Source organism: Blennius ocellaris, assembly GCF_963422515.1.
Source record: "Blennius ocellaris genome assembly, chromosome: 12".
NCBI classification, from domain to species: Eukaryota; Metazoa; Chordata; class Actinopteri; order Blenniiformes; family Blenniidae; genus Blennius; species Blennius ocellaris.
In genome coordinates this window covers 16,178,563-16,202,917 of record NC_137661.1, presented here as the reverse complement: position 1 = coordinate 16,202,917, position 24,355 = coordinate 16,178,563, and the positions used below count along the sequence as shown (strand labels likewise).

The 24,355-nt window shown below is 43.2% G+C and overlaps 1 protein-coding gene across 2 annotated transcripts; it reads left to right on the top strand.

The window, feature by feature from the left end:
* Window positions 1-1,724: 1,724 nt before the first annotated feature.
* Window positions 1,725-22,421, top strand: shdb (Src homology 2 domain containing transforming protein D, b; the record flags this gene model as incomplete). Of its 2 annotated transcripts, XM_080506808.1 has the most annotated exons (7): window positions 1,725-2,054; window positions 3,915-4,065; window positions 6,876-7,097; window positions 14,547-14,624; window positions 15,533-15,707; window positions 19,205-19,324; window positions 22,230-22,421. In XM_080506808.1, the coding sequence occupies 7 exons, from the start codon at window positions 1,725-1,727 to the stop codon at window positions 22,414-22,416; spliced, it is 1,263 nt and encodes a 420-aa protein (XP_080362934.1). In that variant the 3' UTR covers window positions 22,417-22,421. The 2 variants fall into 2 exon arrangements, with proteins under 2 accessions (XP_080362934.1, XP_080362935.1); XM_080506809.1 differs by lacking the exon at window positions 14,547-14,624.
* Between the last annotated feature and the right edge of the window lie 1,934 nt (window positions 22,422-24,355).

Here is a 24,355-nt window from a genome sequence, read left to right as displayed (position 1 = left end):
AGCCTTTACGACCTCTTAACAGACTTAGAAAGCCCTTACCAACGGTAGCACATGATTCAATTTACCTGCCTGGATACTGGATAATGGGAAATCTCTTAAAGGATTAAATACAATTGGAGCGATCGACGTGGGCTTCAAACAAAGGGGATAAAACTCAACATGATTTACTTTCGCCATTGAGAAGAAGGTCATCTTGCCTGTGTGACAAGGATCTGTTAACATTTTTCAAAACGTTTCTGCCCAGTATATGATCAACAAAGAATTGTGGAATTTTATGTACTACTTCTCCAAGACATCTCGTAAAAAAGACGCACATAACACTTATGTTCACCCCCCCTCCCAATTCAAGGACAAAAATAATTTAAATATCCTCGACGAAAGCTGGAACATGGAAATGCTGTACTGATGTCATGCGAATAAATAATGCAGGAATATCTCCGGAGCGCATCCGCGCAGGCTGATGTTTCATCTCTCTCCGATCCCGTTCTCCATTTGTTCTTCCAGTTGCATTTCTCTGGGAAAAAGATGCGCCTCTTGTTGCAGCGCCGTGTGATGCACTGATATTTCAATGAATGAACGGTCGGCTGACTGCGAATAGAAACAGGAGGATATTCCCCCCCTCGGGAGTGAAGCGCCTCCCCTTTAATCGCTCTGTTGAGTTTTTTTTTTTTTTTTTTTTTTTTTTTCCAGGAGCCGGAGTCGCTTCTTTTCACTCGCACATTCGCTGTCAATCGCTGGAGCGACTCCGGTGGATCTCTCACATAGTCTGTGTTGTGGCGCGCGCGGTGCTGTTTTCTCTTGCTTCGGGTTTGTTTTTTGTTGTTTTTTGGGTTTTTTTTTTGTGGAGCAGAAATCGACACGAGTTGGAAGGTTTTGTCTCTTCTCGGTGTCGCCTGATTGTCACCGACATGAAGAAACGTGGAATAAAGCATCCAAAGTGGCCAAAGGACTAAAGTGGCTCGGTAAGTGGCTGAGCTCTGGGAGCGCAGAGGTCTCTGGCTACTATTTAAATCCCACAGCCTGTTCTAGTCACTGTTTCGAAATGTTTAGGGTTTGTTTTTGTTTGTTTTTTTCTTACTCACGGTAACACTTTCACTTGTTGTATTTCACGTTCGAAGAGTCTCAGCAGAAACGTCAATAAGCCTCTTCAATTTAATACAACTCGCGTGTCTTTGAGTCCACATGGATTTTGAGTGTTCTGTTTCTGTTTTCTGTCTTTGTCTTTACTTTTATATCACCAGGATAAAGTCGCACTTTATTGACGGGTGTGAAATGTAATTGCAGCCTTTGGGCAAAGTCCAGATGCCAGACGTTATTGCTCCCTGCGTAAAACAAAAGGAGTGCGTAAAGCCCAGCTGTCGCTGTAGTTTAATGTCACATGAGTGCATGTAAAGCACAGGAATTGTCTGGTTTTGGCTCTGCGATTAGAGCAGCAAGTCTTGTACAGAGCAAATAGTCTTTTTGAAAAGTGGATTTTCTGGACTGTGGGTTAACATTTTGATACCGTCCAGTATTAAAATACAATTTAAACTATATCTTAATCTCTAGACTGTTTCATTATGATGAAAACCAACCCTAAAGACCTCTGAGCAAATCCAATATGCAGCTCGTGCAGTCTCATGAAAAAAATAAGGTCAAGCAATAACTCCGTCTGTCGCTGTGTTCTCCCTGCAGACCCTCTGCTGTCAGTTCATCACACTCCAGCACCTCGAAGCTGCGTTGCCATGGCCAAGTGGCTGAAAGACTACCTGAGCTTTGGCAGGAAGGTTCCGCCACAGCCTCCCACTCCGGACTACTCTGAGAGCGAAATCCTCAAAGCCTACCGGCTCCAGAGAGACCTTGATTTTGAAGATCCCTATGAGGACTCTGAAAACAGGTCCAGGGGGGAATCCGGCACCTCTGACCCTGCCACGCCAGTGTTTGGGTCTCCCATGAAGTCATCCAATGTGGACGTGAAGTCTCCCAAACACAGGCTAATTAAAGTGGACTCCCAGGAGTTGGGGCGCACCAAGATTCTCCTCAGTGCCATCTCTCTAGAGGACCAGCAAGAGCCTGTAAGACCCTCGGCTTCTACACACTTTTATAGGCACTCTAAGATAGAACTCGGCAGCGAGGAACAAAGATCTTTATAGGGTCCCTTTCTCATAAAGCAGAAATAAAGCGAGAGCAAGTAAAGGGAAAAAAAAATATATAAAAACAAGCCACGACTCTCCGCCACTTGTCTTTCCCATCCCATTTCCGTCAACGTGACAGCTTTATTGATCAGACTCCATGAGCAAGTGACTGGCGATGTTTGTCACGAATATGCATAGTTTACATAAATCACATCACATCCTGCGTGCCACATAAACTCAGGACTATAGATGAAGGAAAGAATTATTGATGGCTAGAGCGGACCATTGAATCTGAGAGGGTCACAGTCCCCTGAGTTTATGTCCGAACATAAATAATAGATAGGGTTTAGTTTTGCAAGCTGAGAGAGAGGGGGACCCCCCCCCCCCCACACACACACACACACCAGCACATGTCAGGGGCCATCGACAGTGTGTTGTGTGGTGATGTGTCAAGGGCCACGGGGAGCTGTAACTTATGCTTTAGCGCTGTTCGTATCATCAGGACCCCAGTGCTTCCTCTGGCTCTCCATTCAGCGATGTGCTGTCGACAACACCGCCACTGAGACCAGCTGAGGCAGATGTTGAGAGAATAACCGAAGCAGACGTGAAGGTTTTACAATGAAATGGTCAACACATTAGGTCAACTCACACATGCTGAGTAAGTTAAGGAGCGTTTCAAGGTTTTCATCGCTCCGGTTAAATCCAGGACTCCACTCGTGGAAAATGCTACAAGTGCGAAAGTCTTGAGGTGGATTAAAGTAATAGTCTTAACTGGAGTCAAAAGCTCCCCTCTCAGCCTCGCGCTCCCCGTGCTCTCATTAATTTCCCATGGTCTGTGGGAACATCCGCACTCTAATTAACATTGCAGATTCCTGTGCATCAATAGATAACCTGTTAAAGAATCAACATGGGGATTAGAATGTAATTTTGTGAGGGCGTGTATGCATTCAGCGGGACTTTGGGAAGTGAGCCATAGTGATTTCCTTTGTCAGAGCGAGTGAGACACAAAGGATATACTTGTTTCGAGGTTTGTGTATATAAGTGTGTGTGTGGTTTTCATGTTTGTATAGTAGTGAATGTGTATGTGTGGGAGGGATCGTGTCCGCGATACCATATGGTTGCTTATGCTGCTGTCACTGTGCCAGATGAGTATGGTTTCTCTCCTGCGCTTGCATAAATGAACAAATGGCCTGATATCCCCCTCTTTTATCCCTGTCCTCGCTTCCTGTGGTAAAAAAAAAACTGGTTGGTCTCAGAACCTCGGTGATGATTTATTGCTACATTCTGTCGCCATGTAATAATAGCAGAGGTTTTTTTTGGGGGGGGGTTAGGGTTTTAAAAAGGATCTTCAGTGTGTCAGCTTCTTTTGTTCGGATGTGCTAATAGTATGTGACTCAGTAAATGTGTGAGTTTTCATCTTGGAGGTGATGAGTCTCCAAAGTGTTTTGTCCGTAATCAAACCTTTCTTGTGCCATTCAGTGAGCAGCTGATTGCTCCTTTTAAGTGTTGTGCTGCTACCTTCATCTGAAGTGTTGATGAGCTATTGTTTGTGCAGCAATCCCAGTTTTTAAGCATTTACATTCGTGTTGAGTCTGTAGGTGTGCGTCCTCGGATACTTACAGTCAAGTGTTTCCATCAAGAGCTTGATGAGAAGCACTTGATTTAAAAAATATTGATTTTGAAATGCAGGATCAAAGCCCAAAATAACTGCCGCATTTTTTAAAAATTCATCATATCAAGTCAGAGATAAAGGCGAGAAAAATGTCTTTTTTTCCAGTAAGTGAGAGCTTTGTCTTATAGGTGGTTCCCTCGGCTCCATTGGCAGGGGACACCGATTATTCTGATCCGTTTGATGCTCGATTGGACCATCGACCAGAACGAGAGCCCGGACCTGTTCCCTGTGAGAATAATGGATACATGGAGCCATATGAGGCCCAGAGGGTCATCACAGGTCAGTTTCACTGCTTCTTTTGTATGTAAAGTATTGTACGTAGTTTTTAAGTCTTTATTTTTTGGTCAAATCAACACCTGATATTCTACATACCCAGTTATTCCTTTTGGCTAGCTATAATGAGTCAATGAGTATGCATTTGTAGAAGGCTGTCATTCTAAAGACCCATGACCAATGAAAATTATTGTTCCCTGCAGCAATACATGTGAGAAATAGCCGAACAATGTCACATCCAGCGTAAAAAGGGAGAAACATACTGTGTATATGAGGCATAGTCATAAAATGCAAATTTAGCTTCATATCAGTTTTTCTCCTTTTATATTCACACTGGCCAATTGAAGGTGCCATCATCATGAGGCAGAAAGTCGACATTTCAAAGGGATGAATTAAGTCTACTTATCTGAAAAGAGATTATAGCACTTTTTGGCACATTAAATCATGAATAACATGACGCTGTTATGCTTCCAAATACAGTCCACATTGATCCATAGAAAATTGTCCATTTTAACACGAAGAGGTTTAAATCCAGTGTATTTTTTTAACTCATATTTTTTGCAACATAGTGTAATATTTCAGATTTTTACATTTTTTTTTATTACTAATGTTTGATCCAAAGTTAGCAGATCCTATTGTTGAATGTACAGCTTCTGTGTGAGTCTCTTTTAATTGCCACATTTGTAAGAGGGCATTTCATCATTAAGAGTGTTCTTACAGCCCACTTCAGTGTGTTTTCGCCCAGCGCAGCTGAGCCAGTTCTCAGCCTCATGAAATGCCGTTCGAGAGAGTCTATTCACTATCCACTCTCCAACCCCTCGTCTCCCTTGTGATTTTCTCCCGCAATGTCTATCTCACATCTATCCTTTTCCATTTGTCTCTCCTCATATAACATCTCTGTCTGGCCCCTTCCCCTTGCTCTCTCTCTGGACTGTCCCAGTCATTTAGTGTAAAAGCTTGCCCCCTCCACGTTCTCCCATCTCTCCATCTCCCCTCATCTCGAGGGCTCCTGTTGGCCCAGAGGGGAGTCTTTGGCTGTCATTCTAATATGTCCTTTGGTAAATTGTATGCTTTGTCCTTTCGCTGTTGTAACTGGCGCTGCTCTTTTTGCTCTTCCTTCGGAGTTCATAATGTCAGGCATAAGTGATTGGAGCGTCCTTTACTCTTCCCAAAGTGAGAAACCTGGAATAAAATCCTTTGTTGCTGCGGCTGGATAGAGCCATTGGAGAGATTAGGTTCACGATGGTGATGGCAGAGCATTTGCCAAAGCATTACCGCAGTTCTTTCAATGACGCTGAATTCAGCCCGTCACTCCTGGGCTGTCATTCAGCCTGCTTTTGTCTGTCTGTTTCAGTCTGTTGTTGCTCATTAAAAAAAAAAAACTGTGAAGCAGCAAAGACAGATGTGAGATTGAAACCGTATTTTTTTTTCTCGCAAAGGACTCCCTAAAGATCTACCTTTGTTCTTCTCTGACTCTACTTTTAGGAGGTAAAACTACTTCAAGGCATCAACCTCTCAAGGTTATCTCTTTCAACCTTACCCTGGTTCTTGAGCTTGGTTCATAAGGGTAAAATACTGGCCTCCCAGGTGGCACACATCTGCATGCCTAAACACTTCGCAGGCCTCCCTTCTTGTCATTCTTCTCAAGCTTCAATATCTGCCACTCTGTCAGATTGCTTTTTTTGCCCTCTGTCCCTACTCCCCGCTTATGTTCCCTGTGAATTTTCCATTTTACTTTTTTTCCCCCGTCTGTTTTTTTATCTACCAACTTTCATCTTCTCCATCTCCCGGCTGCCGCGACACCACGGGCTCCCGGCGCAGGTAGAGCAACATCCAGCCCCGCTGTGCTTCTGTCTCAGTGGCTTAACGTCAAATCGTGACAGCCGCCCTGCCTCCTTCCTCTGTCCCCGCACATCGCCCTTCTCCTCCCCTTGCTTCCTCATTGCTTCCATTTCCTTTTCCCTTTCCCTCTGCTGCTCATCACTCTCTCTCTCTCTCTCTCTCTCTCTCTCGCTCTCTCTCTCCCCCCCCACCTCTTTGCCTTGCTCCTCCTCTCTCCGTTCCACTCCACCTTTTTCTTCGGAGGGTCTTTCCTCAGGGTCTGTGCTTGGTCACCATGGTGATCACAGGGTGGCCTAATAGCTGTGTCTTGTTGTGTGAAGGTTGAAGTTTTTTCTGTTCCTTTCACCAGCGAACCCTTCCATTAGAACCCTTTCGCTTCTCAAATTAATATATCCGCCTTTGTAAGACTGCCAGGTGGAGACACAAAAGATGCTTACCCTATCATTTTCTCCCTCGTCTGTACCACCTGCGTTGTTGGAGGGTACATTTTTGAGGTCAATATATCAATTGCCGTCGCTGATGTTTCCCGCTACAGCTTGCAGGCTCTAATTGATGCATTTAGAAATCATGCTTCATCTTCTTTATTGCATCTGTAATCTCAAAGCCTTTTAGCTCAGGTTCTGGGAAGCATTTGGTTGGATCCTACTGAGAAAGTGATGAAAATGTTAACAGGGGATTTTGAGTGCTGTTGTGAGACATGCTCGGCTGCTGCAGGGATTCCGGTTGGACAAGAGGAGGGGTTGTCTACTTCGTTGCTACTCAGCACCTAGCTCAATGCCTGGTGAAGCCCCCCCCCCCCCCTTCCCTCATTTGACATCCTGAGGCCAAGGCAAGCTGTGTAAACATAACCTATAATGTAGCTCATCACTTATTTCACTCCTTTAATTCTTGTCATGTTAGAGCTCAACAGGCCTTTTGCTACAGTCAAATGTTTGCGTGTATAAATGTGTGCCATTCTCAATGTGCATTGACAGAGTTGCAGCGTGGCTCTGGAGGAGGAAGGGTACGTGGAGGGGTGCAGCTCTATGATACTCCCTATGATGACGAGCGGTGTCAGCGCCTGGGTTTTGTGTATGGAGAGTCTCAAGAGGAGGGAAAAGAGAGCAGCAGGCTGCCACAAGATGACGAGAGACCGGCCGATGAGTACGACCAGCCCTGGGAATGGAAAAAAGACCACATCTCCAAAGCTTTCGCAGGTAAGCAGAACGATTATTTTAGTGCACTGACAGTTTAATTAAGACAAACAAGGTGAAGCACAGACAGGCAAGCCAGATAATCAATAAGCTGCATGATTTGGTGAGTACTTCATAAACTAGATTGTCAATTGTCTTTGCTTTTCAACTGGAAAACCATAACAGTTTATTAAAGTTGACCTCGGGCAATAAAAGTGAATAAATGTATTTTACAGTATTTAACTAACTAAAATGGATTGATTAGGCCACAGTTTTTTGTTTTTTTTTTAATATTTGAAAAGACTGTTTTACTGCATTATCCAAACGGTTAATCATAGCCCATTGTACTTTTGGTAAGTGTTGTTTCTTCTGCATTCAAGCTGCCAGGCTTAATCAGCACTCTCAGTTGTGCAGAATACAGTTGTAGATTGTTTTGAAAGGTCTCAAATAAAAAAAAAAATAAAAAAAATCCCCACCAACAGGAGACCAGAGTTACGAGAGCTCCGGGTGGACTCTGAACAACGATTATCTTTAAAGATATTTCCTTAAAGGGACTCATTTAGTAGAATTAGTGAAGATGATTAAAGCCAGACTGGAAAGAGGCTTTTCAAAAGGTTAAAGCTTTCCGTGGATCACACAGCGATCCCTGCTGTTGATACTACATGATAAAATAATCATCTAACTGTCTTGACCTTTAATTTAGTGCAGGACCCCCTGTCACTGCATCTCTAAAGTCTTCTTTAACCAGCAAGGGGGGGATGCTGTGCAAATGGCACAAATCTCCCTTTTTACATTCAAACACCTTCTGCTCACTATTGATTTTTTTTTTGGGGGGTCGCACATGTGTGAGTGACCACAACCTCCAAGAGGATCGTTAATGCTGACAAAGGTCTCTTGTGTGTCTCAATGGGTAAGAAAGAAATAGCTGCTGTCAAAAAAGAAAAAAGGTTTCCATTAGAGGAACAAGACAGCTGCATCCATTACCTTTAACAATGATCCTATTGAAAGTATTTTCCAAATTATTTGGCTCATTGTTAGTTTTGTTTTTTCTAGTTCCCCTGGCAGGATGAACCACACCGTTCATTTCTATTGGATAATCAAAAAAATTTAAAAAAGGATAGCAAAGTGGAAATTAGAAAGATGGGAAGGTAAAGAGAAACAGACTATAACTGATAGCTCTTTTAGAAGTGGATCAGTGCAAGTTATGCTGGGCCAAGTTGGCTTAATTGAGCTGCATCTTCGAGTCAGCAAGGTCAAGGTGATGGGATAATAAATCAACCTTGCCTCATCCTCACTCCCCTTCATTCCTGCTCGCCTCCTCATTCTGTGCTGCGCCCCTCATTCTCTCTCCCCAGTTAATTACATGCCTACATGTGCATGACTGATCCATTGCTAATAAGAGTCACGGCCGGTACCCCACTGTCTAAATACACGTACAGCTACACACAGAGATGTATGCACTCATTATGTGTCCATGCTGAAGTTGCACAGAGCGGAGAATCACTAAGGAGACAAACTGATTTATTTAAGAGTGACGATTATTTGAAAAGACGGCACGCAGCTGTTGATTTACAAAGCCAGTGTTACCTATCACCGCTTCTGCACTCATCCCTGCTTTATCTGGGAGTTTCTTCCTTCCTTTCTGCCTTTTTCCTTTGTGCCAAAGACACTGTGCACTCCAGCTGAGGAGCGCTTACAGCACCATTAGAGAAGGCAGTGGAGGAAAACGCTTGTGCAGCTCCAGTTGTCTGACCCCTTGTTTTTTCCATTTGGAGTCAGCACTCTGAGTTGGCATGCTGTCTGTCTGAGCAGACCAGAGCAGCGAAGTGTAAACATACAAACAGTGTTTTCCATTCTCACATTTAATCCATATTCCCAGACCCTCTCACGTTGCTAGGCACTGCCTACATCTGCGGACATAGAGAGATGAGAGGATGGTGATGAAATAGAAAAAAAAAAGAAGGAAAAAAGATGGGAAAGGATGAATTGCACTTTAAAAGATAGGAAAAAGTGGAAAATGAATTATGAGGATGCTGCACAGAGACAGAAACGGACATCCAAGGTTATAGTATGTTTAGTGGCAGCTTCTAGGATGTTTGTTGAGGCCCAATGCCTCCTGAGGGGAGCAGTGGTGAGCAGTATTAATGGTCGGGGGCTGTGTCGGGGTGAGCCGAATGAAGAAGAGGGGGAGTCAGGGCCATTGTGGCAGGGTGCAATCAGTCATCTGCTAACACAGGCACACGTGCTCACACATATACACACCCAACACAGCAGCGGTGACAGACCTGTCCCCACAGCCCTCCCTCCACCGTGGATGTGACACGCTCATTCAGATGACCTGCTGCAGGGGGCGAAGAGGGGCATCGTGATCTGCCAGAAGACCCTCATCATCACCTACTCACAAAACATGCACGCACATGAACACACGTGGGTTTTCGTCTTCAGCTCTGATTATCACCAGGCACCTAATTCAGGGGTGAGAAGAGACTGTATGCAGTATGCGTGTTTGGCACAAATGAGTGTGTGGGTGTGGGGCAGTGGGGAGGATCGCTGGCACACATCGCATGTGGATTTGCATGCACTGCATTCGCACAAGAGCTCTTTGATTATGATTTTCACAGCTTATCAGTGCTTAAATGTAATTGCCCGGGTGGTTGTTGGAAACCGCAGCTGTTTGATTTCAAAAAACAGGCTTGTCTCCGAAAAAATGGCTCATTTTTCTATCAAAGTCCACTTCATACACCTCTCTCAGGGTAGCTCGTGAGTTGGACATGACAGGCCTCCTTCAGTCCAGTGGGTTTTAATTACATTACAAAGCTGTAACTAGTTACCACGATCCAACTGAAAATTACAGCAGTCATTAATCCCTGGAAGTTAATACACCGTCCAGCAGTAAGCGATAAACCCTGTGGCCATTTGCCATTATTAGTGAGATAATCAAAAGCAACATCTTACTAGATCTCAGATTGCCACACCTAATGAACAGAGGAGTGCGAGTTTTAAGTGTTTCATGTTTTGATGTTTTACAGTCCACACCAGTAGCTTTTCGCCGTTTGTTGCCAGCCCTGGCTGAGGAGAGTAAAAGAAAGTCGACCCATGATGGGCGTACTACAAATCAGATTGGAAGAAAAAAAAACAGGATTGGAAAGGTGTATGGATAATATTGCCACCCCTTGCAATTACTGTTATGGTGCCATTGAGCAAAGCACTTATCTTCCACTTGTTCTTGTGCAGCTGCTCATTAGGCAAAAGCAAAGCACTGAAGCTGCACACTGGAACTTCCTACTTTGGCCGTAAAGGCAAAGTGAAGGAAATTGTTTTGTTTTTGGATTTGGGTTCACATAAACCCTTAAACCACAAAATGAAAAGAAAAGTCTGTGATTCTCTGTACTGTATATTTAATCGGCGCATTTGATGCATTTACTATACACATCACTATATTTGTGATATGGCATCGGATATCATATCATCCTAATAATAAACAGTTTGCATTTAAATTTGATTTAGACATTAAAGTTTGCATGCTCTCCCTGTGCATTTGTGGGTATTACTTCTTTTACCCTTTTTCTTTTTTTTAACAGTTCAAAGTGATGAAATTGAACACAGGTGTGTATTAGAGTGTGTTTCCTTTGTACTTATGATCTGTCCATGACGTACCCTGCCTTTCACCCACTCTAAACTGGGATGGGATGGAAGTCCCCCGATCAAAGTAATATAGAATAGAATAAAATAGAGTAGAACTTTATTTCTATAGCACTTTTCACAGACATGACTCACAAGTTGCTTTATAGCACTAAAAATAGAAAACCTGCAGGTGAGATCACTGAAGAAGGAAAAGAAAATGTGATTTCCATTGCTGATTAACTCTACTCTCTGTGGCTTTAAACAGGCCTTTGGGACATCTGACCAGCCTTTGTCATTTTACTGGCACATTAGCTGGACTGCTTTCTGTCTTTCACTTGGGCCCTTTTTAATCTTTGCCACATTTGCGTCCTCCTGCCCGCTCCTCTTTTTCTGTCACTTTATGATTTCCCTTTGTCTTTCAGCTTAGACCTTCAGTGACATCAATGAAAAACCAATGCAGGAATCTGTGCGTCATCCTCTTTGACCAGTATGAGGGATGGAAGAGAAATGATAGAAGTAGAGTAGGTCAAGTGAGGAGAGGAGCAGGGGAATATGGAAAGAGAAATAATGATGGGACCTGGAGGGGAATGGGTGAAGGAGTGGTGAAGACGGAGAGGAAGACCAGGTAAATACTGCAAATCTACAGGGACGTGGGAATAATGTAGATTTCGAAATTGTTCAAATGTTTGGCTCCATATCTTGAATGGGGAATTTGTATGCATGTGATTGTCCTCTCTTTAGGCATAAGGTGGTAATTGCCAGTGCTTATGGTATTATTTTTTTTTAGCCAAGCAGAAGGTCGTTGTGAGCAGAGAGAAGATCGGATTCCAGGCCTGTTTGAGAAACAGATGCCTCCATTAATAGACCTAATGAAGCTCGTCTATTGTCTTTGTCTGCTCCTACTTAATTATGACAACAGAAAGCAGCTGGTGTGCTTGAAAAGTCAGTCATATGTCACCCAAGGCGATGAATCCTCTCTGCACCACAGAACGAGAAGCTAAGCCTGATCATTTCCTCCCCCCCAGGAAATTCCCACTAATCTGTAGCAGGTAGTTGATGTACCTGGCACATAAAATCTTGGCAAACCATTAATTGCTCACATCTGTTTCACTATCCACGTTGAGATTGAGAGATAAAAATGCATTTTCACTCATGGATACATTTTTAAGTATTAATGAAGAATCGCAGCTGTAGGTATAAAGACTGGGAGTGCCTATATCTGTAAATCACTGACCACATTGTTTTCTATTCAAGAAAACAGCCTTTTGTGAATGACGGATCCACAGGCTCCCATTAAAAGTGAATAGAAGCCAGATGTTCCCTGCTCACTAATGACTGATGTTATAGGGTGTGTATTTAAATAGTTGTGGATGATTTTTATTTATTATTCATTCGGGTTCATTAGTAGGAGGTAAATAACAATTTCCCTTTTGTTCTGAATCAATCTACGTATATGAAACTGGTATAGTGACGTCGCTTTACCAAATTCTGATTGCGAAGTCTTTTTGCACAGAGTTAAGGCTTTGAAGAGTATTGTCTCTGTTTAGGTACAGTTGTGCTGCATGGAAATCAGCATATCATAGTTATATATCTCCTGTACTGTCTCTTGAGCTGTTAGATGTCTCAATACTGTCTGCTGTTTCTGCTGCACAACTGCACACAGAAATGCAAAAATATGTGGGAGGCATTGACAGGCGTCTGTGTGTGTATGCGCGCGTGCATGTGTGTGTATATATACATGTGAATACCTTCATTAAAATAATTGGAACAATAATGTAGGAACAGCAATGATTGAAAGCTGAACCTGTGGACACGAAGCTCATTTAACCACTTTTGGCCACAAAATCCGGTTTAATCAAATACCTCATCGGTTGTCTCATCCAGTTGGTTAAATTCATATCTCACATTGTTGCTGATGGTGCTCCATCAGGCCCTCTTACATCATTAGTAGTTAGCCAGAGGGTCCTATTCTTGGTTCATTACTGCTCACATTTTACATAAGTAGTAATATACACCCGACTCGGCATTTCTTTTTTTTTTTTTGCCGACACAATTTTTCCTGCTCGAGGCTCAATCCGGCTCAAGGCTTGGACTTTGAGTGACCAAGTAATTGACCAATTAAATGATTAAACAAGTAGGTGTGCATAGTGATCAACAGTAAACAGCACAATATAAGGCTAATCTAGTTGTTATATGTTCTTTATTTCAAGCTTTTCCAAGCTGATCAAGAGAATACTTTTATGATAAAAAAGCAAGTACCTTTTTTTTTTTTTTTTTTTTATATATCATCCACTCTGGAATTAATGTTCTTTTGAAATTCTACAAAATTGTGCATTAACTTCCTACAGTCACTTCCAAATGTAAGAAATTAGCAGTTTATTAGAAAAGGTAGTCAAACAGTCACAAAGACGAGATAAACTGACTTGTTAAAAGGTGATTACAGCCACCGAAGCGTTGAAGATTTGTCATGAAATTTCTTCTCTGAGGTACCCAACTCTCTGAGTTTATCGCCACCTCAGAAGGGTGAGCACATTTTTAATCTGTAACGGATGGTCTTCATTTTCATTGTCCATAAAGTGCTTTTGTTTGCCTCTCAGTTAAACTCCTCTCTTTACACGCACCTATTTCAACATTGCTGGAGATTTACAGGTGTGAAATGTGATGTGGTGGTGAGCTGTCGGGCAGCAGAGTGGGGCAGCGGTGTTGTTTCGGGGTGTCAGGTGTGTCTGTTTGTGTGTGTGTGTGGACCTGTGTGTTTGCGTGCGTGTCTCCCATTGAGAAGTGCCAGGCCACACTTTAATCCTGGCTTCAGCGGAGGTGCGGCCCGCTCCAGATGGGGCCATTGTACTGCGCCATGCATCAATAATTCACGGAGAGCCAGAGAAAGTGGCTGAGTGTGTCTGCCTGCTCAATAATTAACCGAGGAGGGAGAGAGGCATGTATGTACAGCCCGGGTCTCTCTCCAAACGCCCATTCAAATGGCCTTTGATGTCGCAGGCCTGGGGGGGTCTTTGGATTTGGCGGCTCATTAAGATGTTACTCCTCTTTTCCTTTTATTTGTTTTGTAATCCGTTTTGGGGGGAACTGAGCTGAATATACGGTGTGAAACTGGCAAATTGCAGTGTGTGTGTGTAGGTGTGTAGGTGTGTGCAGTACATTGTGGCCTGCCATAGTATATAATGAGCTATTTTCAGTTCTGTCTCACAACAGCACACCTTCTGTCACTCTCCTACTGTAGGTAGGACAGTGAACTGAGCGTTATTTTGCTTCCATAGCTTCATCTCTTTTGTCACACTGTGCCGCACTCCTTATGAAGTCATTTTTTTGTTTTCATCGTATCTACTGCTAAGGGACAATATCTTGAAGTGTTGCTCAGATGCCTAAAAATAACTGGGCCCCTGACTTCTGCTCCTCTTGCAGTTTTATCTCCTCAGCATTCTTCCCTTTTATCTCCCAGGATAATTTCAAGTAAATACAGTCTTTCAAGCCCAAAGGTTGTGTTTTTCACATTGGGGATAAAGCAAGGAGAGGTAAACTGGAGGATATTACCTGTCATGACAGGCGGTGGAGTTGACGTTGTCCCTGCCACCTCCACACATACCTCTTCTCCCACTCTTACCAGGGCTTCCCTGCCTGCCACCCCTTCCTCATCACACTTCTTTGTCACTCTGCCTGCCTCCCCTCCTCTTAAAGTCTTGCATATGAGATCAGTCTTGCCTTCTTAATCATCACTACTTTCTCACACCTTTCTTCCTTTGAGTTGACTTTGCTCTAAGCCATCTGCTGTTTTTTTTCTTTTTTTCTTACTGCCTCTTCTCTCGCCTCCTCCCCACTCTCCGCCTCTTTTAGAAATGAGGGAGTTGTCCGAGTTGCCCTGGCCTGCCCCAGTGGGTCAGCTGGAAGAGGAGCCCCCCATCAGAGAGCTAGGTGACCTCTCACCCTGAACACCACTGCTACTACCACCCTCCCCCCCCTCCTTCCCCTGCTTTCTTTTAGCAACTTAAACACACACACATCCAGTCGCCATGACCTGCGTGAACCATGTTGTTGTCCTACATCTGTACTACCTCCACCCTGAACCCCCAGTGGGCTGCAATCACAGCACCTGCATTTGCGTCTGCCTGTTGCTATTCCTGGTGGTAGGTTTGGAGGGTTTATACACTCACTCCGTGCTGGTTTCTTTGTTGTTGTTGTTGTTGTTGTTGTTGTATGCATGCGGAGCTTCCAAGTGATGAGGATATCTGCTGTCTTCATGTCAGGGTAGTTAGTAGTGCCGTGGCACACTTAATGGTTAATTATAAGTTCCCCAGATTGAATTTCTGGAAAGGAGGCACTATTGGGGTAAATAACACTTCATGTGTAATTGTATGTGTAATTTTCTCTCAAATAGTCTTGGTATGGTCTATATTAAGGAATCTTGCAAAGCCAAATGCAAATTGTCACTGGCCTGGGATTTATTTGGGTGAGTCGGCTCATTAAGGTGCCACACCTCTTTTGTGTCTGCATGTCAACGGTGCAGTTTAAAATAAGCACCTGACATAGACACACATGACGCAAACCTTCTGTCTCTATTTGCCCTCTTGGACTCATAAACACATTAATGATGATAGTATGTCGATCATGCTGATAGTGTTGGTATTGTCAGCCCTGGACCTGCAGTCAAAGACTGTGACACATCCATCAGAGGTCTTTGTGCTTTGCGTTGCATGTTGGAGTTTTCCAATGCCTGCATGTCCTGTGTTTACTCTGGTCTGACTGAGAGGTTTAATCAGTCATGATCTTATTGCTGTTTGAATATCACGAGTCACTTTTTTTCTGTCCTTGCCTGTCAACAGTGCAGTTTGATGGTGCGGAGTGGGATCGGTCGTCATCGCCGACGGAACGGTTACGTCCTTCCGGGCCCAGGTCCAGCCCACTGGCAGGAGGTGGGATGAAGTTCCGAATGCCTCATGACGGTCCTTCAATGGTCGGGGAGAGAGTGGACCCTACCCTACCTCTGGAGAAACAAGTGTATGTACTTCATAGGATTCGGGTTACCCTACCCCATTCATTTAAATGTACCACACTAATAATTAACCCCCCCCCCATCTAATCAATTTGCATAGTTTAAAGGTATGCCTTTCATGGATATTCACCCAACATTGTCATGATAGTGGTTTTCAATATTGTACATTTCTCCAAATAGCGAAACCCAGTTTAATTCCACCACTTTGATCCTTTAATGACTTGGACATATTAGAATTAAGCGCTTATGTGTTCCAGCTAAGCAGCACTTATCAGAGCTCACAGAAGTGCAAAAGGTTAGCATAAGAACTAATTAAGTCAGACCATTAAAAACACGCATTTACTTTGGTCTTAATTTCAGACATCATTGGTGTAAGTTATGTGCTGTTTCTGCACACATAAAGTGCCGTTTTACTAATGAAATCCGAACACAAGACACCCCTTAAGCACAGATACACATTCACACATACACACATGACACATGCTGTTTTGCTCTCACGAACACATACGTGTACAAAAATTCACTTGGGAATGTTATTTGATTCTTATGCTCCATTACTCCCTGATGATCTCCTAAGGACTGGCATGAGCCCTCTGAGTTTTCTTCAGCTCGGTTTGAAGGTGCAATATGTGAGATTTAAATGCTGCTGTGCACATCGGGTGGTGGTCATGAGTCTTTGTGGCATCCAGTCGAACTCCAGCAGATCAGTTAGATTTTGGTTGTTGTTGTAGTTTTGTCATGCTGTTAGGAAATTGCAGTCAGCAACAGCCTGAGGCATTATGTGTTCTGCTTGCCTGTACATCCAACTCGCAGCTAAGTATCTCCAGAAAGTCTCGGCTTAATTTGTTCAAATTCTGCACAAGTGTGTGTTCCCACTAACAGACTGAAAAGCTGTGATATGTCATATATGCAGCTGGCAGTGGTTAAAGCTCGCGCCTTATAGTGAGCAGGTCACACATTCAGATATGGAGTTTGCACGTGGGTTTCCTCCAGGTGCTCCTGTTTCCTCCTTCAGTCCAAAAACGGACATGTTTGGTTAATTGGTGAACCTAAATTTCTCCGTGTGAATGCGAGTGTGTGTGTGTGTGTGTGTGTTGTCTGTCTCTTTGTGTTTGCACCATGTTGGATTGCGACCTGCCTAGGTTATACCCTACACTCACCCATCATCGGCTGGGATTAGTGCAGCCTGCCGCCATCTTGAATTTAAAAAGGCATGATGATTTTGTGTGGCCCAGCACAAACTGCACATACATACAGTATGTCTGATTCGTAATACAGTGTTTTTACATGGACTTGAATATACAAATAATTGTTCAGCTGTTTAAGCAGCACAGTTTTGTGTTTGTACATGTACCTATCCTTGGTTATGGTCTTTTATTGCCTTTGAGGATTCCGATTTCACAAGGTCGAATGATCCAAATGACACTTGCTTATACATAAAATTGCTTTCCATGTCAGAAACACAAAACATTCCACCAATGAAAGGATCTAATTCATAGAGATAATTTCAAACCAATCAATAACCCAACGACTGCCCAGATTGAACAAACCATCACTGTTGTAACTTGTACGTATAGTCAAGTGAAGCACGTCCCTAAAGTTTCCTGTTGCTTTCTTACATGTTGAGATAAGAAGATTCTAATTTTGAGCATCTTGTTGGCATCCAACATTACTTGTATCCCCGAACACAATGGTGTCAATTTCTCCTGAGAATTGAGAAATGAATGAATGAATATAAAATTTATTTAAAAGGGACAATGTACAGTTAAAACATAAATGTTGCCATTTGATGCACTATACCAGATTGTAGCTTTAAGCTAATTTGCATCTGTAGTCCCTTGGCAGGTCACAAAAATACAACACAGTAACAAGACAGATTAAACAATATACAGGGATAAAACACCACAACAACGTGGCTACACACGTCTGCGTGCAACTCCCCCCACCTCCCTCATCCCACCCACGCCCACACCCACACACACAAAAAGAAGTCTACGGACCAAATTAGTGGTTGCAGAGCTGAGCAGCTTTTAACAGATTTTTGAGGTTGGATTTGAAGACTCTGAGAGAGCTACTGCCCCTTACGGCGTCAGGTAAGGTATTCCACTGGTTTGTGGCTCTTACAGAAAAAGCAGATTGCCCCGCTACAGTGCGGCGAAATGGTATGGTACAATCTCGTATGGAGGATATTCTAGTGGATCTGATGGAATTTGACGAGCGAGCGTGGATAAAAACACATAATGGCTGTGGGGCCAAACCATTTAAAATTTTATAGACCATACACAAATTGGTGACTAACCTAAAATTCTCAAAGCTCAATAACTCATGTTTCTCAAGTATCCTACAATGATGATAACGAATTGGCTTTTTGTCCAGTGTTTTTAAAGTTTGTTTGTATAAAGACTGTATAAAAATAATGATTTCTGAACTGGCTACACAATGGTGTAGTGGTTTGCACTGTGGTCAGGCTTTGGGGATCTTTAGTAATGGAGTTTGAAGCATGCAAGTCTTTTTTTTTTCCTCCAGGTGCTCCAGTTCCCTCCCACAGTCCAACAATTTGTATTCTCAGATCCTCGAGAGCTGCATACCAGCATGTGTTCCATGTCTCCCTCTCCTGAATGTCCTGATGGTTCATCACCACATTCAGCACAAAGCCAGACAAGGAGCTGCTTACTGCAGTCAGCTGTGTGGAAGCAGGGAGACGTGGAAAACATGCAGGGCTGCGGCCCTCAAGGATCTGACTTTGAGACCCCTGCAGTAAAACTTTTATTACATTTCCAAACGTACCATGTGAAGGTCGCAACGACCTTAATGTGCAACTTTTCTGATTGGCCGACACGTACAACCATGATGCAGTAATTCTGGCTGTGAGTGCGTCTCTTAATAATCCTCCACTTTATATCTTTCATTACATTCCGGAACAGTCTTCACTACATATATTATATGAGTCTAGACAGACATTAATGCTTCTTTGGTGATTTGCGGAGGCACACAACCACAAGATGGTAATTTCAGTTTTATAACTGATGACTGTGTAGGTAGATGAGATGGCCCTGATGCTACCCGGGAGAGGGCGAGAGTATAATGACTTTGGTGATCCCCTCATCATGCTGCTGGTGTGTGCTTCTGAGTTTAGGACCTCAACTATTGGTTGGATTGACAATAAATTTGCTTCAGACATTCACGGCCCCTTCGGATTAATTGTAATAGTTCTGATCGTCATTTTACCTGCGGGCAGCACCTCTCATAATTGCAAGTGGTTTGTTGCTTCTTTGAAATGATATTGTCAGTCTAACAAAATGCCAAACATTCACTATTGATATTGTATCATTATTGTACTAAGTCTCATTGTTAGGACTGTCTTTCTCTCTGAAGCATTTGTGTTATTGCATCACTCATGTAGAACCACTTGCTTTAGCGCGCTAACATCCATGAAAAATCGGCTGGTACTAACAATTACCACTTGTCATATCTAATCTTATCTTCCTTTGTGCTCAATCAGGTGGTACCATGGCTCATTGTCACGATCGGAGGCTGAGTCGCTGCTGACACTGTGTAAAGAGTGCAGCTACCTGGTGAGGAACAGTCAGACCAACCGCTCTGACTACTCCTTGTCCCTACGGTGAGATACGAGCACACACGACAAGTGGTGGAACACCTGCACACCTTTAATGTTATTCCCAGATGAACAGCATTGCAATTTAATAGCACACTTCTCTCTCTTGTTTTTCTGCTTTGCGACGAAGTAGTGTCGGCAAAGTGTGTGTGTGAAGCCACCTGGGCTCTGGTTCTCATTTGGAGTCTCCCACACCTCTTCCCCATCTGTTTCTCCCTCCTCGCTTTCGCTTTTTCCCCTCCGCCATCACCTTCACTTAAGATCACTGCCACACCAATTCCTCTCCCGATACTCATTTGCGGTGCACAATACTGCTTATCTGGTCAAATCTCTGCATTATAATTACTCCCATGATCCATTGTCCTGGCTTCACACCCTGCTTCCATCATCACTCTGTTCTTGCACCATCCTTGGATCTTTGCTGTGGCCTTCCTCCTTGTACCCAGTGGGCCCTCTAAGTGGTAATCAGGCAGGTAGAGCACACTTCAGTGCACACATCATCCTCCACATAATCACTAATGAATATGAATTACCTTCTGTGGGACACACAAGAAGGGAATTAAGCAAGGGAGAGGGAGAGGGAGTGAGGGGAGGGGGAGACACTGAGTGTCACCGTGTTGTGCTGACATATAAACAAGCTCATGCATTACTCATTTACATGAGTCGAGTGGATCTGACACACACACACACACACACACACACACACAAGCGACAAGGTCAGTACCACTACTACTTCCCCAGCTGGGACATGCAATGTAGGGAAGAGGTCTATCTATCTATCTACCTATCTATCCGTCTGTCTAATCAGAAACTAGCTGCGATGGTTTATTGCATTCTCTCCACCAGTGAAAAAAAGTTGGAGTCAAAGATGTTGCCCAGATTTTATAACTTCACTTCCAATACAAAGAAGTGAGATGGGCCAAGAAATAAAAGCTTTATGTATTTGGAAGTGAATTAGAAAAAGATTTAAGCCTTCAAAAAGTCATCACACTTTGGAATACAACTTCCATCCAGCAATCCTCCGTGCTGCTTATCCTGTTTAGGGTAGCGGGGCGCTGGAGCCGATCCCAGCCTGCAATGGACAAGGACAGGATGCACCTGGGCAGGTCTCCAGTCTGTCTCAGGGCAAACACACAGAGACAAACAACCTCACATTCACACCTGGGGGCAATTTCTGGTTACCAATTAATGTCACATGCCATATACCTTTATTTTTCTTATTTGCACAATGGGTCGTCAGTCTAACAATTTGTCATCAACAGCACTCGAAGGGCTGAAATGTGTAATTTTCATAACATTGTTGCTGGTAAACCTTGTCTCATAGTTTGTGTCATATGTTCTCAGTTTATGTAGGTCTTATGGTTTGAAGGGCTGGTTATTGAATAGATGATGATGTACACACATTCGGCCATTCTTTCTGGAGTGTACATGTTCTCCTTGTGTATGTTTTCTCCTGAATCTGTTGCTTTCTCCCACAATCAAAGGAAATTTTCTTTTCCTTTTTTTTGGTGGGGGGGGGGGGGGTGGAGGCATTTGGTTGTGGGGAATGTGACTGTAAATGTGAGAGCATGCATGGGGAGCGTCTCTTTGTGAGAGTCCTTCGGGCAACTGTCAACCTCTCCAGAGTGTCATCTTCTTTCAGCTGATGGATTGATGATGGATGGATGGAAGGATGTATGGATGGATTCCTCAGATGCTTTCAGAAAAGAGTGTCCATATGAGTAGTCTGTTTCTACGTACAGCCCTTCAGACGTTTAGAAAGTATTTCGAACCTCAAGATTTAGCTTCAATCTTTTGCATTTTAAATCAATATGTTAAGTAATCCTGACCTGCTTTGCCCCATCATAGATTGAACAATGCCATTAATAATGAAATAAAACTTTGGTGGTAGAAACAAGAGAATATTTCCCACTCTGGATTGTAGCATATCCACAGTCTTTATCTGGGTGTTTTGGCTGGTCGGTGAAAAGCTGCAGATGCTATTGTAGCCTTCAGAAAGGACTCTTTGAAATAACAACATACCATCTTGACATTGTGGTGGGAATGGAGCACCTGCATGCGTCGTCTTTCCCTTGAAAATGTGAATCACATTTCCAATAAGCTCAGATAAAACAGAAATGTAAATAATTCAACACATGACTCATAAAGGTTGTTTAGAATGTGTTACCACCACAAAGTGAGTCAACACTGAAACAAGTTGCCAGATTCAAACTAACATGTATTATGAATGAGGACTTGCAAGTTCTCATTTACCGTCGGATACAAACAGTCCCCAAACAACGTCACTGAATGAAAGCACTCGATGAACTCTGAGCAGTGACATCATGCAGCGCCTGACTTTCAGGCCAGTGGGACAATAACAAGCTGTGGGTCGTTGCCCTGTTTGTAGTCACAGCGAGGGTTTTTGGTCTCGCTGCTCTCCAAATTTTAATTTAGTTCACTAGAACAATCATGATTACGGTGACCAGCTTCAGTCCTTGTCTTTCCTTGTGCTTCTATAATTAGATGGGCATCATGACAGGCGAGCTGGCTCTTAAAGGGACAGTTCTGTTGTGGCTGCCTCGAGTTTGAATAGGAGGTTTAGTTCGCTCAGCAAATCCACTTTCACAGTCCAGAGCGTTTGTCTTCTGTTCTTCTGACTCCACTCATCCATCCATTACAAGTTATTTCCTTCCTAATGGATGACATGGTGGTAAATGTGGTGAGACTCACATTCTCAATGTTAATAATAAGGCAGATATAAATCCATACGGTTACATAAAGAATCATCATGGTACAAAATGCGTGTTATAATGTTTAAGGTTTTATTAGTCCATCCTTTATTCTTCTGGGGGTTTTTTTTATGGAGAAATGTATTAACTCCCCTCCTCCTTTTGCCTTTTTCTCAATCACCTTTTCTTGTGTCTCACAGGAGCTGCCAGGGTTTCATGCACATGAAGTTCACCCAGTGTAAAGATGGCAAGTATGTGCTGGGGCAGAACAGCCCACCCTTTGACACCATCCCAGAGCTCATCCACTTCTACACCGCACACAAACTGCCGATCCGAGGTGCCGAGCATCTCTCCCTGCTGTTCCCAGTGCTGGTGCAGACACTCTGACTGACCTGGATGCTACTCGTGGACCTCCAGGATTTTAGTGTGACGGGACACTTCATACACGAACATTTGATGGGATTTTCCCCGCAGAGTCACGTCTCTTTCTCTTCCTGATCGTCAGGACAACTTGTGATTGTTCAGCAGAATTCTGTTGTAACGGGCATCTGTAACACCTCCAGGTGATCAATTCACATGGAATGCAATACATCCAACAAGACATCTCAATCCATTTCCTGACATTTTTTTCACAGCTGTTAGAAACACAGTTGCTGTTAACGGAGCTGGAGCTGGAAAAATAAAATCTGAATGTACCGAGGTTCCCCTCAAGAGAGCACCAATAATAAGTTTATGCTGTTCCACAAAAACACTTCAGTGCAGTGGTGAAAATATTGCAGTTGTTACGGGAAAAAAAACCTTGCAAGTCATTTTGTGCTGATTTTTTCATGTTTATACCAGAATCAATAAATTGAATTGTGCTGTAAAGAATGAGAAGCATTTTACACGGACAGGCAAAGAAAACCCTGTTGTTTTATAAATGCTGTAAAATTAATGTTTAAAAACAATAGTATTCATGATACCAAAAAGATCTATTTTGAGAGAAAGAAGGTTTTTACCAGCAGCGGTTATATTTGAAAGGATTTTCTACACAAAGCCACACCTGTTCATGTCCATCCAGTCTGTTCTGTGTTCTCTGCTTAAGATTTGCTTGACACATCTCTCTGTTATCGTTGATTGTTCATGATAGGCAACCGAGAAGCTGTGCTGTATTCGTACTTGTGTTGACCTTTCTAACCTTTATCTGTTGTTGCTTGCCTATGGTGCTATTGGTAAACAATGCTGGGCTTGTTTGAAGCAACCCGTTACTGTTGTTGTGTCTTGACTGGCTTAAAGATGAGCTAAACTGGAAGGTGCAGGCTACATACAAAGCAAAGAAGATGGAAGAAGACTCAAACAAACCTGGAATGTGAATATTGGCGACATTGACGTGTCGCCACTGTCTGTCCCTGGGCAATACCCTTGACAGAGCAGGATTACAATTGCAACAACACATCATCAGTAGGGTAAAACTAACCTGTCTCACGACGGTCTAAACCCAGCTCACGTTCCCTATTAGTGGGTGAACAATCCAATGCTTGGTGAATTCTGCTTCACAATGATAGGAAGAGCCGACATCGAAGCCCCTGGCTGCACCTCCACATTCTAGAAATCGGATTGATCAATGCTGGAAAAAAAAATAAAAAATTCCCCCAATTGGATTAACTAAAGTATGTTTAGTTTAGTTTAAAGTATGCCATTTGGGGTGTGTTTCCACTGTCTACTGGTGGTTGTAGCCAGTAGTAAATGGAAATGAAAACCAATGCTATTGTCAATGGTTTACAACTTATCAATGAACAAATGTTAGGTGGAAAAAAAAACAAAGCCACAGATTTATATTACATGTGAAAATATCTTGTGTTTATTTCATGAAGGAAAAAAAATTTCCAAAATATCCTGATGAAGAATATTGTGGATCAGATTTTATACTCTTTACAGTCTAGAGAGGAGCCAAAGTGGCACAAAGGACTTGGCAAGATTGCGTGCTTCACATACTGAAGCACGCACACATTTGCTTTCCTTCATCCATTAACAGCAGGGTTGGGAGGGAGAGGGTGAGGACTGTGGGGCGGGTGGGGGAGAGGAGAGGGAGGTGTGGCTGAGGAGGGGTGAGGCAGTCCTCATTATTTGGCTGCGCTGCAATGAAAAGCACTGGGATTGCTTTCATTACTGAACCAAATGAAATAGCAGAGGCTGATTACCCGCGTGACGGAGAGAGGAGACGGGCTGGATCACTCTCTCTATTGGGGTAAAAAAAAAAAAAAAAAGAGTGAAGGAAGAAGAAAAAAAAAAAAACAAGAGAGAAGAGGAAAGGGAGGAGGAGCTGGAGGGATGGGAGGCAGACGCC